This window comes from Selaginella moellendorffii, unplaced genomic scaffold (assembly GCF_000143415.4).
Source record: "Selaginella moellendorffii unplaced genomic scaffold, v1.0 SELMOscaffold_23, whole genome shotgun sequence".
Taxonomy (NCBI): Eukaryota; Viridiplantae; Streptophyta; class Lycopodiopsida; order Selaginellales; family Selaginellaceae; genus Selaginella; species Selaginella moellendorffii.
The window spans coordinates 1,365,424-1,379,765 of record NW_003314284.1 but is presented as its reverse complement, the minus strand read 5'-3'; the positions used below and the strand labels follow the sequence as shown (position 1 = coordinate 1,379,765).

Here is a 14,342-nt window from a genome sequence, read left to right as displayed (position 1 = left end):
GCCAGCAGAGGCGATTTAGTTTGAGGAAAGAAGGCTTTGAATCTTCCACATGCTCCATAATGGGATCCAACCGCCCAACGGTACGGACTGGTGCTGACTCACGTGGTCCCCGCGGAATACCCGCCGGTGATTGGGCCGAATGGAACCACGTGGCGGACACGTTGCGCCCCTCGGCGGTCAATCATACATTGGCACTGGCGGTATGATGGTTGCCTCGCGTTTTCTCCTGCCTGCGCTGCGCCCTCTCTCTCATGGTTGTCATCATGGTGGCGACGATGGTCATGATGGTGTTGATGATGATCATGCATGTGGCGTGAGGGGAGTCGTGCGACATGATGTCCGCGCGTGCCTGCCTTCCAGGGTGCACAGGCGCCACCTCACCTTGTCGGCTATGGCATTGTCGGCTATGTATGCATGAATGATGCCTGGGGCTAACTAGGGCGGAGGAGGTTGCGGGTTCGACTCCGGTTCTAATATTGTTAAGGGGTTTTAGGGTTCTTCCGATGGAGGAGGACGCAGAGGAGAAGGTCGTGCTAGAGTACCTGCGGCGCAAGAAGTACCGCGTCGCCGAGATTGCGCTGCTCCAGGAGCAGCAGAAGCAGAATAGCGATACGTCTGGCGCCATCAGCCACATTATCAACCATTCCAGGTAATCTCTTCTCTAGCGTGTAGGGTTTTGATCAGCATTGCGTGCTAAATTCTTAGAGCTGACAATGAGGCTGGGCGGTACAAGGAGAGCTATAGTAAGCTCCGAAACTGGGTTCACTCTTCTCTGGATCTCTACAAGGTTCTTATTGCAGCTCTTGCTTGTTTTCAAGGTTTTGTGAATTTTTCTCTCTGTGGCAGACTGAGCTACTTCGTATACTCTATCCGGTGTTTGTGCACTGTTACATGGAATTGGTGGCGAAAGGTTTCGCGCAAGAAGGTACGCTGTTCCATTTGGCATGGTTGTTTTCCCGCTGAGGGGAAAGTTACAGCACGAGAATTCTTCCAAAGTTTTCGGGATGACCATCAACCGCAACATATAAGAGATCTTCAGAAACTAGAGGGAGTGATTACTCCTCAGCACCTCCAGGTAGCTTTCCTTTTAAGGGTCGAGCTTGGAGTCTCAAGGTTCTGGTTTTTTCGTAGGAAAACGAGACTGCATGCACGCTTCAAGAGAACAAAGTACACGTCAAGATGTGCCAGGTAGAAATTTCGTGCTGCAACTGGAATGCTCATAATCCCGTTTAAAATGCAGTATTCTTTCGAGTTACTTCTGCAATATCTCCAGAGCACAGAATCAATGTTAATGCTTGGGATCGTCAATTCACATATCAACTTGAAAGGTCGTCTCTAGTTTGTCGGTTCCATTGGACTAACTCTTTCAGGTTGTTGAAAGCAGTCCTTCCTGGGCAACCAGCAGCTTTAGTGGACGATGATGAATCTAGCTCTCTTCCTGCAAAGGTCCAGGCAGTGGTTGAAGCGACAAATCAAAAGGAGATTCACTGGGGGGTGGGTAAATTTCCTTTCTGGTTGGGCTGGACCTTCATTTTCTTTATGCAGATTCTTGAAGGATCCTTGGAAGATAAGTTTGAGAAGCAAATAGCGGCAGAGCTGGAGAAGGCTGACGCGGATAAAGATGCGGAAACAGACGAAGCTAAAGTGCGCGATTTCCTTGTTTTTCCTTTGTGATATCCATCGTCTTACGAGATTGATTCTTAGAAACGAGCTGCCGACGGGAAAGTAAAGAGAGTGAAAAGGGACAAAGCAGGTAAAGGATTAAAGGCCGAACCGGCTGCCAGATCTGTCCCCCGATTGAAGCCGGAGTTGACGATGCCACTGCTGTAAGCTTTTCAATTCTGCAACACGAGGAATTTGAACTGGCTTCTCTGCAGGACTGACGACTTTGAACGGCAAGCTCTGGATGACCTGCGTAATAGAGTCAAGCTCGGAAGCACTGCGTTGCCATCAGTGAGCTGTTACACATTTGTGAACACAAACAACAGGTTTGGATGCATGATGAGTTTTGAGAATGATTTGGTGAACTTGGAGCCACTGGCAGCCTGAACTGTGCTTCAATATCAGCAGACGGTGCTTATCTGGCTGGAGGATTCTCTGATTCGGCAATTAAGGTACGTCTATAATTGTTATTCGTTGCGTGTATTGACTTTAGAAACTTCTTATAGCTCTGGGACATGGTAAAGATGGGCGAGCCTTCAATGTATTCGGATGCTGGTAAGCAGTCTCTAAATAAAAGACCAACATCAATTCGTCAGTTTTGTAGGCAAGGGCCAGTTTGAGGGTCGCAGTTCCAGCTACATACGATTGGTTGGACATGCTGGCCCAGTATATGGTGTGGACTTTAGCCCTGAGGGTGATTCACTGCTATCAGCATCAGGAGATTGTACAAGTGAGTTATCTTGGTCTTTGCAGGAGCTTGCTAAACGTTTTGCTATCTGTCTTGAAGTACGCCTTTGGAGCACCAGGCTGAATGCCAACTTAGCTTGCTACAAAGGACATAACTATCCCGTCTGGGATGTTCAGGTATGACAGGCTTTTGGCCTTATAGTCGGTCTGATCTCCGGCTACTCTTGCAGTATAGTCCAGTGGGACATTATTTCGCGAGCGCGTCTTACGACCGGACTGCAAGAGTGTGGTCCATGGATAGATTGCAACCGCTGAGGATAATGGCTGGCCATCTCTCAGACGTGGATGTAAGTTCTACCTTTCCGCTTATGTCGTTTCTCTCCCTCGCATAAACTTGAGCGAGTTGCTGCATGCGTTTGCAGTGCGTGCAGTGGCATGTCAATTGCAATTATATTGCTACAGGCTCAAGCGACAAGACTGTCAGGCTGTGGGACGTACAAACTGGAGAGTGTGTACGCATTTTCACAGGCCACAGGTCGATGATCGTGTCGATTGCCATGTCCCCTGATGGACTCTTCATGGCATCGGGTGACGAGGATGGGGCCATTATGATGTGGGATTTGGCATCCAGCCGCTGCGTGACTCCTCTGCTGGGTCACACCGGCTGCGTTTGGAGCCTCGCTTTCAGGTAGCAAGAGCCTCTGGAGAAAAACGATTGATTTTTTTCTTGATTTTTTTTCCTCCAGTGGCGAAGGGTCCATTCTGGCTTCTGGTTCCGCTGATAACACTGTCAGACTGTGGGATGTGAACGGGAGCTCTAAAGTCACTGCAGACAAGTGAGTATTTTAATCATCTTCTTTTAAAGCTCTGAGAGCTTTGTATTTGTTTTTTTTATTCTCTGTTTGTGCAGAACAAGGAGATTGCGATTGTTGAAGACACTGCCAACCAAATCGACTCCAATCTACACACTAAGAGTGAGTAACAACACGCTTTTTCTTTGTAGTTACACGCTGATTTACACCGTTATTTTCCACTGTAGTTTTCTAGGAGGAACTTGCTGTTCGTCGCTGGCGCCTTTAGTCCCAGCAAAGGCCACTAAGTTACATTCTCCTGGTGGAAATCATCTTGGAAAAGCATAACGCTGAAGGAAGCGAGAACCTCAAGCTCTGTTGTGTTTGAGAAACTTGAAAGACGTGACCGCCAGCGCCGCGAAGAAGAGCGCCATCCCACACAGCGCCAGATAGTCCCAGTGGTTGCGGCTCATCTCGATGGGTCTGGTAGCCAGCAGTCTATCCCACACGAACGCAGGCCGGGTGGTGTTGGTCCGGGTCAGGAGCTGCTCGACGTCGTGAAGCCTCTTGCAGTGGCAGCCGGGGCACGGCTGGCGGATGACGCAGCTCAAGCAGGCCGGGGTCCCAGTGTCGCAGTAGAAGGAGGTCGGGGTGAGGATGTTGATCGTGTACTGGAACGGGTTCATCCAGTAGAGCCACTTGTAGAAGCGGATCCTGTTCCTGGGAACCGAGACGCCGGACGAGGAGATCCACATGGACATGATGATGGAGGAGAAGGTGACGGCTATGGTCGGGATCGGAGCTGCGCAGGCCAGGAAGACGCCGTAGCACACCACCACCATGGTGAAGAGGAAGAGGCACGTCCAGTACTTGAGGAACATCGTGAAGGTGTCGACTCCGACGCCGGCCATCCCGTTTGCTATCCCGACGAAGACGAACGTTCCCAGGAGGATGTATGGGATCTCCGAGACGAGCCAGGACAGCGGGTAGAGCAGCGAGGTGTACATGCGAGCTCGGCTCTCGCGGACGTAGACCTGCCTGTCGGTGCCGAGCTGCGGGATGAGATTGTTGGCGGTGGTGGCGCAGATGAGGATGGCCTCGATGTACATGATGAGCGACGCCGACTGCATGGAGGTGGACCGCTCGACGTCGATGTTGAGGAAGAGTGTGCCGATGACGAGCGCGATGATGACAATGCCCGTGAGCCGGTTGAAAGTGTAGCGGACGTTGCGCCACAGGAACCTGGCGTTGCGGAGGAACACCATAGCGAACTGCGTCTTGTAGGGGGCGATGTAGCGGGAGTTGAGATGGTGGAGGCCGTCGTCTTTCTGGTCACGCAGGGACTGGAGCTCGGCCGCGTTTGCGAGCTGCAGTGGGCTGTTATGATATGCGGAGACGAAGTCCGCCGCGGGCTCCCGCTTCGTGGTTCCGCCACCCAGGATGTCCAGCAGGAACACCATCGGGCTCCGCCGCGGGTCGTAAGGTGGCACGCCTGGAATGGCCGTGAAATAGTCGAGGAGCTGGCTGCCGTTGGTACCGGGTGGTCCGAAGTAGACTTGCTTCCCCTCCCGCAAGACCAGCACGCTGTGGAAGAGGCCTAGTGTCTCGGCGCTGGGATGGTGCAAGGTGACGAGCAGCGTGCGTCCGTTCATGGCCACCGTTTGCAAGAGGTGCAGAACGTTTCTCGCGCTGGCTCCGTCCAGCTGCGAAGTTGGATCGTCGAGAAACAGGATGCTGGGATTTGCTGCCAGCTCGATGGCTATGGTGAGCTTCTTGGTGATCTCCCGCGGTCGCTTGTTCATCTGCTGGAACACCCCGACTAGCTTGTTGCTTACGTGGGAGAGGCCTGTGAGCTCGAGTATGAGATCGACGTGACGAGCCTTGTCGGCGGAGCTTATGTGACGCCTGAGCCGGAGGTTGGCGCTGAACTCGAGAGACTCTCGGACTGTGAGATACGGCTGGTGCATCTCGACGTTCTCGGCAAAGCCAGAGATGCGGTGGAAGCACGTCTTCTTCAGCCGGACACCATTGACGAGTACCTCGCCTTCCGAGGGCATCCTGCCGGCCAGGCACTTGAGGAGTGTCGACTTTCCTGCGCGAGTGCTTCCGACGAGAGCTAGCATCTGGCCTGGCTTGACATAGCCGGAGATCAGGCTCAGGTGCCCTGTCGGAAGAGTGATGTCGAAGAACGTGAGAACTAGAGGCCTCACAGGAAGATGGAGTTCCATCCACTTGGCTGCTTCTTCTTGACCGGGACCGTCGCGGAGGCTACCGTCCTCTACTCTGCTCAGCTCCTCCGGATCTGGTTTTACAGCTTCTTCGTCGGCAACTGGATGAAGCTGACCTTTCCTGACAGGAGATGGCGCCAGCTCCGGCAAGCGGGACTTTTTGTACGCCAGGTATGCGAGGAAGTTGAGAGCGAGGATGAAGATGACGATTGCTGCGTACGCGAGCACCAGCCTTCCCCCGGAGGCTTCCAAGTCATAGAACTTGATAAAGGCCCGGCCGAGCGTGAGCCTTGGGTTTACCAAACAGAACTGGAAGTTGAGATGGCTCGTGCATGGCTGGTCGTACCGGGTCTTCATCTGAGTCGAGGAGTAGATGATGTTGCCCCAGCGCGTTGGAACGATGTAGAGCATCCATTTCCAGTAAGCGGGTGTCACACTGGGTAGCAAAATCACGCCAGAGAAGAGAAGACACACGAGGATGAAAAGTCCTGTGGATGAAAGAAAATAAACCCAATGTTTTGTCAAAAGGTGTTTCAAACCTGCCAAAGCTGCGGCATTCTCCAGCAGCGGAGCGAATCCGCCGACGAGAAACACGAACGACGATCCCATGTATCCTATCACAAAGATCAGCGCCAAATACTGGAAGTAGTGCGCAGCATTTTCCAGTGAGAGGCCCGCGAGGAAGTACGTACACATGCTATAGATTATTGCCTGCTCAAGAGAATGACCATGTATGTGTGAAGCTTCCGACAATCAAGCGACTCTTACCTCGAGAAGTGATTGCGGGAGACTCACGAGGCCTTGAGCCACGACGTATGAAGAAACTGGGAAGAAATGCAGCTCGCGGTGCTTTTGGAAAACCGGCCGATGAATCAAGAGGTGGATTGGGAGTTGTGTGAGGTTTATAAGCATCAAGACCATCATCGAGACGAAGCCAAGGGTTCGTAGCGCAATCATCTCATATTGATCGATCTTGCCGCCTTTCTTGTAGAAGAAAGAACCAGCAAAGAGTCCAAGAACAGTAATCTGTACGAATACGATTGTTGAAAGCTAAGAAAAAGTCTAGAGCTTTTCAAACCTGGAACAGCCGAAGTATGATCAGGATTTTGAAACGAATCGCAAATGTAAATTGACGCTTCACAAGGCATTGCGTAGACCATAGCCAGTCCTTCACGTTGACAAATCCAAACCGCTTTTTGTAGCACGCACCGGTTTCTTTCTGGACAGGAAAACTCCATGAGATTACCATTAACATCTGAAGATTTGGTATGAGTTCTCACCTCTTGCATTTTACGCTCCAGTTGCACGTGAAGTGATCCTTCTCTCGAGTTTAGCAAGTCGGCAACTTTACAAGCTTGAGCCGCCTGTTCGGCTGGAGAGCCACCTCTAACGTAGTGAGTACTACCGTCAGGCAGCACAACAGCAGTGATTTCGTCTCCCACTCGAACCGCTCCATTGGTTATGATCTCTCCGGCCTCGGAGACATTTGTCACGTAAACACCTACAAAACCTTATAATTCGACACTAAAGAGGAACACGTATCGTTACCCGGGCCATTCAGAGTGTCATGCTGGATGGAGATCTCAATATCGGAGATAGTCTCGGCCATGTAAGTGTGAGTCACGTCTTTGCTGGAAACGATACGCGTGACGTCTTTGAAATGGTCGGATGCTTTATAAGATACAACAAGCTCCGGAATTCCCAGTTTTGTAAAACCAGGCATCAGGTATCCAGCTCCAGACCCCGCAGAAATATCTTGAAGGAACACAGCAGGATCGACATAGCTAGGTTTTTTATATCTGGCAGGCAACAAGGAAGTTAGTTCGTCAGCAGATAAGAGAGTTTAGACATACCCAAGCTTGAAGAAGTAGTTTTCCACACTGTGTCGAGGACCTTGGTAGATCATCTGGCCCTCGGACAAGATAATGATCCTGTCAAAAAGCTCGAAAACTTCCGGAGCTACCTGAGCCATGCAAGTTACTAGAGCGCATTCTTGAACACGAATCACTGTGTCTAAGAGATTATGAAGCCTGTCATAAAGGCGTAACGAGTCCTCTGCCGTTGCTGGCTGATCGTATAGAAAGACTGAAAAAGTCCGCATCGCGATCTCTGCTGTCGTAAGCCTGGCTTTCGCTGATTCCTTCAGGAGAGGCCCGACCACCAAATGCTCGATTTGCTTTAAGCCGAAAGTCTGTAGAACATATTCCAGGAATGGATTGTCGCTGTCTGCCAAGTCCGGAGCAAAGCACCTGATCATTTGGGCCGTGAGTTCCTGCGGTCGAAGCCGTCGCGTGCATTTCTCGGCAAACTCGAGAGTTTCTCGAATGGTAAGCACCGGCAAGTGGCTGATAAAAAGCATTAAATGGAGTTCAGACAAGAAGAAAACAAAACAAAGATTACGTACACGTTGTGAAGGCCTGTAGCATAAGCAATCGGACGCTTGGTCTCGAGATCTGGCGTCAATACGGAGTCGTTGTATAAGACCTGGCCTTCAAACTTTACGAGCTTGCTGGGATGAAAGTGTCCGGCAAGGACCTGGTATAATCACAGAAAGATGGATAAGTCACATTGTAATAAGAAACCACTAAATTACCTTCAAAAGAGCAGTCTTTCCACTTCCTAGAACAAAGAAAAAAAAGAAAAAAACCGTGAAAATGTAGCTAGAGTTCGTTAAGTTTTGGAGAATTACCTGCCGGACCGATCACTAGAGTCATGGAGCCAGGCATAACGTAGCCACTCACGTCGTCAAGTACCTTGACACTGCTCGGTTGATCTCTTTTCTTCGCGAGAAGCTTTAGAGGACCGAGAAAGCAGCCCACAATCTTCCTTCCAAACGTTTCATAGCTCTGCGCTTGCTGCTGAGGACTGTTCACGGTCACAGTGACACCCTTGAATCTTATCACCTGCAAACGCTCGCCTGGTAAAGATCTTCCCGGACAGAAAGAAAAGAACAAGGAAAATTTTAAATATCTGGTACCAGGTCATATGGATCCGTCGCAGCGTGGTACTGCTCCAGATCGCTCTTGAGCGAGCTCGATCTCGCAATGCTGAGGCTCACAGCCCTTGGCAGCTCCTCATCGACGACGAGCTCGCGGAGGGACGAGGAATTGGAGACTCTCGCGGCCTCCATTTCGTGGCGGCGATCATCGGCGCCATCATCCGCGGTGGCAGCCATCCCCGATCGACGATCGGGAGCTGTATTCTCACAGAAATTCTCCAAATTTCCTAGATCAAGGAGAAAGAAGCGCAGAGATCACTGGAAGAAGCTCTACCTGGCCCAGATTTCCAAAAAACGTCACTGCGTTGAAATTCGTAAAAGCCCTATCTCTCTGGAGAGAGATCCTAGTCAAACTCAAACACCTCCATATAGCTCCCATATCTCTAGAAATTTTATAGTATTTCTTCCCATATGTTAGTCCACGACGCTCGCAATTATCCAAGCAAGCCGCCACCATCGATCTTAATTTTTTCCTCCGAAGTTTCGCACGAAAGCTGAAAAAAGAAAAGAAAAAAATTGTCGTCTTGAAGTACGTAAGCCTTGAGCTCAATCGTGAAAGGTCCACCATCTGGGAAGGAAATTTAGAAAACTAAACTGCGAAGTACCTCACTCTAGTCCTCCAAAGTTCTCGTCATAGCCCAGAGCGTCGCGAGAACGTCGTGAGTTTTACTTCCTGTTGTGCTTGAGTCGAGCGAAGGATACGATCGCCAGGACCGCGAAGAGCAGCACCATGAAAGCCAGAGCCAGGAAGTCCTTCCCAATCCTGTGCTTCTCAAGAACTCTTGCCTTGCTCAGCCTCTCCCACACGAAGCTTGCTCGAATGAACTGGCTGAAGACCGGCCCATAGATTTGCACCAGCTTCTTCTCCAAGTCGACCAGCCTCTTGCACTTGCATCCAGGGCAACTCGCGCCGATCGTGCAAGCATTGCACGCCGGAGTTCCGGTGTCGCAGTAGAACGCAGTCGTGGTGAGGATATTGACGGCGTACTGATACGGGTTGATCCAGTAGAGCCACTTGTAAAACTGGATGTTGTAGCGCGGAATGGAGACCCCCGAGGACGCCACCCACACCGAAGTCGATATCGACGAGACCGTCATGGCCAGCAGCGAGTTTGGAAACAGCAGCGTGACGAAGATGCCGAAGTAAGTCACGGCCAGGGTGAAGAGAAACAGGCCGATCCAGTACTGGACGAACGCGGACACGGAGTCGACGGCAAGGTTGGCCAGGCCGTTTCCAATCCCGACGAAGGCGAGTGTGCCGAGCAGCAAGTATGGAACCTCGGCGATGGCCCAGGACAGCGGATACAGCATCGGGGAGTACATCCTTGCTCGGTTCTCTCGATAGTAGACGAGCCTGTCCGTTCCGAGCTGCGGTATAACGTTGTTGGCCGTGAGCCCGGAGATCATAATCAGCTGGATATACGGGAAGAGGCTGGCGGACGTCATGAACAGCAGCTTTTCCACGGAGATGTTGAGGTAGAGTGTTCCCATGACGAGAGCGACGAGAATGGTCCCAAGGAGGCGGCGGAGTGTGTATGTCACGTTCCTCCATAAGAAACGCTGGTTCCGGAGGAACACCATGGCTGCCTGCGTCTTGAACGAAGCTGCGTATCGAGAGCTGATGTTCTTGAGCTCGGGATCTGGCTGCTGCTTGAGAAGCCTCTCGAGTACCTCCGCGTTTGCCTGATGTAGAGGGCTGGACTGGTACAGCTGAGAGAAGTCGTGCAATGGTTTTCGCTCCTTTATGCCTCCGCCAAGTGCTTCGAGGATGTAGGTGACAGGGTTCCACTGCTCGTTGTAAGGTGGCGAACTCGGCACTGACGTGAAGTAGTGCAGCACTTGCTTGCAGTTCCAGCCAACGGCGCCGAAATAGGCTGTGTGACCGCCAATAGCTAGTACCAACACATCGTTGAACACGCTGAGTGCCTCTCCACTGGGATGATCCAGCATGCTGATGATAGTACGCCCGCTTAAAGCAACACTCTGGAGCAGTCTCAGAATCTCTCTGGAGCTAGTGCCATCCAGCTGCGCCGTGGGATCCTCCAAGAAAAGTATGCCGGGGTTGACGGCGAGTTCCACAGCTATAGTAAGTTTCCTTCTTGTCTCCTGGATTCGAGCAGTGACGAGCTTCAAGTTGCCAACAAGTTGATTGCTCATAGCTGACAATCCCAAAAGTTCCAGGACCTCCGTCACATGCCGAGCTTTGTCGTCCGCACTGATTTGTTTTCCCAGCCTGAGATTTGCACTGAACTCCAGGGACTCTCTGACAGTAAGATACTGTTGGTGAGCTTCCAACTTCTCAGCAAATCCAGATATCCGGCAGATGGCGAGTCTGTCCAGTTTCAAACCGTTTAAAGAAACGTCACCCTCGAGCTTGCCGGGTGGTAGCCTGCCTGCAATGCAGTTGAGTAACGTTGCCTTGCCCGACCGTGTGCCCCCAGCAATTGCTAGCATTGTTCCTGGCTTGGCATAGCCAGAGACGTTGTCCAATACTACTTGCTCAAAAGAAGATCGCGCGTCCCGCCTGGTGAACCTCAGCTGGTGAAAGGAGAGCGTTACAGGCTTGACAGATAACTTGCAAGTCCACCTCCCAGGTGCTCGTGTACCTCCGTTCTCTGCTTGTTCCACATTGTTGGGGCCGCGAACATACTGTTTCTGCCTTGGTATAGCCGATGCCGTTTCTTGTATCCGGACTTTGCTGTACGCAAGATATGCCAAATAAATGAGAACCAGAATATATGCAACGATGACTCCGAATGCGAGAACAAGCCTTTTTCCACCAGCTTGTAGCTCATAATACTTGAGAAATGCTTGGCCAAGAGAAAGTGTTGGATGAAGAAGACAGAATGGATACGTGCGGTAAAGTGTGCAAGGTAATTCATAGCGGTTGTCGGTTTGAGTCGATGTAAAAATGACATTTCCCCAACGAGTTGGTGTAATGTATAGAACCCATCGCCAGTACCAGCTGATTACACTTGGAATAATCGTGGAGCCCGAAAATAGAAGGTTCAAAGCGACAAATGAACCTGTAAAAACAAGTAGACATGTTGCTGAAGCTACATTATCTCAGAAAAAGTCATACCTCCCATCGTTGTGGCTACTTCCAGCATTGGTGCAATGGCACCTACCAACAACATCCAAAGTGAGCCCAAATAAGCAGTGACAAAAATCAATCCTAAGTACTGAACATAATGTGCTGCCTTCTCTTTAGACAGCGAAGCTAAAAAATACACGCACAAACTGTAAAGCAGTGCCTGTAATACTTTCAACGCTCAAGTCATACGAGAAAATAATAGCATACCTCTGTAACTGATTGAGGAATGTTCAAAATGGCATGTGCTACTACATACGAAGAAACAGGAAATAAGTGTTGACCTTGCTGCTTGTAGAAAACGGGTCGATGAAACACCATATGGACCGGAAGCTGGACGATGTTAATTAACATCAAAGTCATCATAGATATAAATCCAATCGTTCTCATAGAATTCATTTCGTATTGATCAAGTCTGCCTCCTTTATGATAGAACAAGGAGCCAGTGAACAAGCCGACTAAAAGAATCTGAAGAGTCAGCATTTAGCATGACTAAATCGGACGCTGTCATTACCTGGAGAAGTCGTACAATAGCTAATCCCTTAAGTCGCATTACAAATATTGTTTGACGCCGGATCAAACACCAGGTCGACAACCACCACGAACAAAATTGTTGCCATCCGAAGTGTCTTTGATAATACATAGCATTGCCTCCCTGCAAACTAAAGACATAAAGGGACTTTCAAATTACGAGATGCCCAACCTCATCGAGATTTCGCTCCAACTGTAAAAGGATGGAGCTATACGATGCCTTCAACATGTTGGATACTTTCGAAGCTGAATCCGAGCTCTCAACATATTGAAATTCTTCACTACGCACGCAAACTCCTGTCACCTTGTCGCCAACACGAACGCAAGCACAACTTTCTACACTCGGAGCTTCCGTCACCAACACATCTGCACGGCTCACTGCATTTTAGTAGCAAAAGAACACATATTCTTTTCCATACCATTCCCTTGCAGCGAAGCACGAATGCTAGAAGTTCTGAATAAGGTTGCTTGAGTCGCCTTTTCAGTTGAAACAAGCCGAAAAACGTCTTTATAGTAGTCCGATCCTTTATAGAACTTTATAAGCTCCTCAATACTAAGCGATGAAGGCTGCTGTGAATACTGTCCACCCTCGCCAGCTGCAATATCCTGTAAAAATGTTCCAGAGTCTACGTGAGCGGGCTTCTTGAACCTGCCAGGCAAAAATAAAACGAAGAACAAAGTGTGCCAAACACATACCCAAGCTTTAAGAAGTAGCTCTCGACGCATTCACGCGGGCCTTGATAGAGAACCTCACCCTCGCTGAGAAGGATAACACGGTCGAAAAGATCGAAGGATTCCGGTGAAATCTGAACCAGCGATATGACGGCAGCACAATGCTGTACGTGAACCACGCTTTGCAGCATTTGAAGCAAGTCATACGTGATAAGCGAGTCCTGTCCAGAACTTGTCTGATCATACAGCAACACAGAGTATGTACCCATAGCAATCTCCGCAGTTGCCAGTCTGTTTCGGTCGCTATCCTTGATGCCATCAGCAAGAGTCCCAACCCGTTCGTTTTCAATCTTTTTGAGACCAAACATGTGTAGGATGTAGTCCACGTACGAGTCCCGGCCCTGTACAGCATCGGACTGTGGCATACAACGCTGCCATAGAGCACACCGTTGAACAAACTCGATAGTTTCTCGGACTGTGAAAAACGGCAAATGCCTGCAAGTGTAGGCCAGTTTATACGGCTGAGAAACATCAACGAGCCTACTTACACGTTGTCGTGTTGAGTCACATAAGCGATGGGCCGCTTTATAGCAAGTCTGGGCGACAAAGGGTCGTTGTTGTAAAGCACAACGCCCTCCAGCCTGAGTCGTCTGTTAGGACGTAGCTTTCCTCCCATCACCTGTTATCACCACTGTCTGTAGAATTAACAGCCAATGTAGCATATGAAACAAAGCATTTCATATCTCCAAACAATCACCATGCTACCTTGAGGAGAGTGCTCTTCCCACTGCCTGTTTAGAAGGAAAAGGTCTCAAAAGAAACAAAAATCAAGGTCACGAACCTGGCGGACCGAGAACAAGAGTCATGGAACCCGGCATCACATAGCCACTCACGTCCTTGAGAACCTTGATCTTGCTGGATTTCTTCTTGGAACGAGCCAGCTTAATGCAAACTCCTAGAAGGCATCCAAGTAGCTTCTTGCCAAAGGTATCATAGCCCGGACCAACTTCGGTGTGATCCATCGTAACACTGATGGCTTTGAAGCGAAGAACCTGAATGGAACGTAAGATCCCTCCACGGTAGAAAAAGGGAACTTACTAGAGTCCAGGGAGGGGATTTCTCCTTGGAAGTGGATGGAGATTCATGGCTGACATCACCAAAGGAACGCCTTGTGGCACACATTGGACAAAATCCCGGGCCAGCATTTTCCTCCGGGCTCCTCGCCCGTGGCGCCGACTCATCAACCGGCGATGGAGGCGATTCTTCCTGTTCCTGAGAGCTAGAAGAGCTGCTCATCGGGTGCGGCATGGCGATCGGCGCGTAGAGATCCTCGACCAGCGACGCCGACAGCTGGAGCGAGAAGGGCCTCACCACCGAGGACTTGCGCGATGATCCATGCTCCATGAGCCCTAGAAATAAAATTCAAAACGGTCGGTTATGCACTTCAGAATATTTTCTGTATCTTCAAAAAAGATATTTAGTTTTATATAAAACTTCTATAAAATTGAGTCTAGAACTTTAAAATATTGATTTCTAATTATCAATTTTTATATATAATTATTTTTTAAAATAAAACATTTTAAGAAGTTATAAGTTTTATAATATGCTATTTGTTAAAAACAATCTAAAATTTTAAATTATCTATAAAGAATGTTTTATAAAATAAATTATGCCTTCATTAG

At 49.6% G+C, this 14,342-nt stretch overlaps 5 protein-coding genes across 5 annotated transcripts; 1 reads left to right on the top strand and 4 right to left on the bottom strand.

Annotated features, from left to right (window-relative positions):
• Window positions 1-455: 455 nt before the first annotated feature.
• LOC9655968 (transcription initiation factor TFIID subunit 5) lies at window positions 456-3,528 on the top strand. The gene is made up of 19 exons (XM_024678760.1): window positions 456-649; window positions 706-787; window positions 847-925; window positions 978-1,075; window positions 1,132-1,188; window positions 1,241-1,328; window positions 1,385-1,494; window positions 1,546-1,644; window positions 1,705-1,826; window positions 1,878-1,988; window positions 2,045-2,114; window positions 2,169-2,217; window positions 2,267-2,392; window positions 2,450-2,526; window positions 2,580-2,696; window positions 2,772-3,037; window positions 3,096-3,185; window positions 3,260-3,323; window positions 3,389-3,528. Exons 1-19 carry the CDS (start codon window positions 504-506, stop codon window positions 3,446-3,448), a joined length of 1,911 nt encoding a protein of 636 aa, XP_024534528.1. The 5' UTR covers window positions 456-503; the 3' UTR covers window positions 3,449-3,528.
• On the bottom strand, window positions 3,325-8,890 carry LOC112347624 (ABC transporter G family member 31-like). Its single transcript, XM_024678759.1, has 11 exons — window positions 8,346-8,890; window positions 8,058-8,271; window positions 7,962-7,987; window positions 7,773-7,903; window positions 7,222-7,713; window positions 6,917-7,167; window positions 6,649-6,869; window positions 6,447-6,587; window positions 6,137-6,394; window positions 5,908-6,079; window positions 3,325-5,856 (listed from the first exon to the last, which is right to left on the bottom strand). The coding sequence occupies exons 1-11, from the start codon at window positions 8,541-8,543 to the stop codon at window positions 3,509-3,511; spliced, it is 4,452 nt and encodes a 1,483-aa protein (XP_024534527.1). The 5' UTR covers window positions 8,544-8,890; the 3' UTR covers window positions 3,325-3,508.
• LOC9655966 (ABC transporter G family member 43) lies at window positions 8,599-11,683 on the bottom strand. The gene is made up of 3 exons (XM_002973863.2): window positions 11,449-11,683; window positions 9,037-11,392; window positions 8,599-8,860 (listed from the first exon to the last, which is right to left on the bottom strand). The coding sequence occupies exons 1-3, from the start codon at window positions 11,501-11,503 to the stop codon at window positions 8,599-8,601; spliced, it is 2,673 nt and encodes an 890-aa protein (XP_002973909.2). The 5' UTR covers window positions 11,504-11,683.
• Window positions 11,542-13,442, bottom strand: LOC112347609 (ABC transporter G family member 38-like). Its single transcript, XM_024678720.1, has 8 exons — window positions 13,426-13,442; window positions 13,209-13,355; window positions 12,685-13,155; window positions 12,408-12,637; window positions 12,161-12,354; window positions 11,972-12,112; window positions 11,668-11,925; window positions 11,542-11,586 (listed from the first exon to the last, which is right to left on the bottom strand). Exons 2-8 carry the CDS (start codon window positions 13,334-13,336, stop codon window positions 11,542-11,544), a joined length of 1,467 nt encoding a protein of 488 aa, XP_024534488.1. The 5' UTR covers window positions 13,337-13,355; window positions 13,426-13,442.
• LOC112347608 (ABC transporter G family member 5-like) lies at window positions 13,414-14,064 on the bottom strand. The gene is made up of 3 exons (XM_024678719.1): window positions 13,759-14,064; window positions 13,502-13,712; window positions 13,414-13,451 (listed from the first exon to the last, which is right to left on the bottom strand). The coding sequence occupies exons 1-3, from the start codon at window positions 14,062-14,064 to the stop codon at window positions 13,414-13,416; spliced, it is 555 nt and encodes a 184-aa protein (XP_024534487.1).
• Window positions 14,065-14,342: the final 278 nt, after the last annotated feature.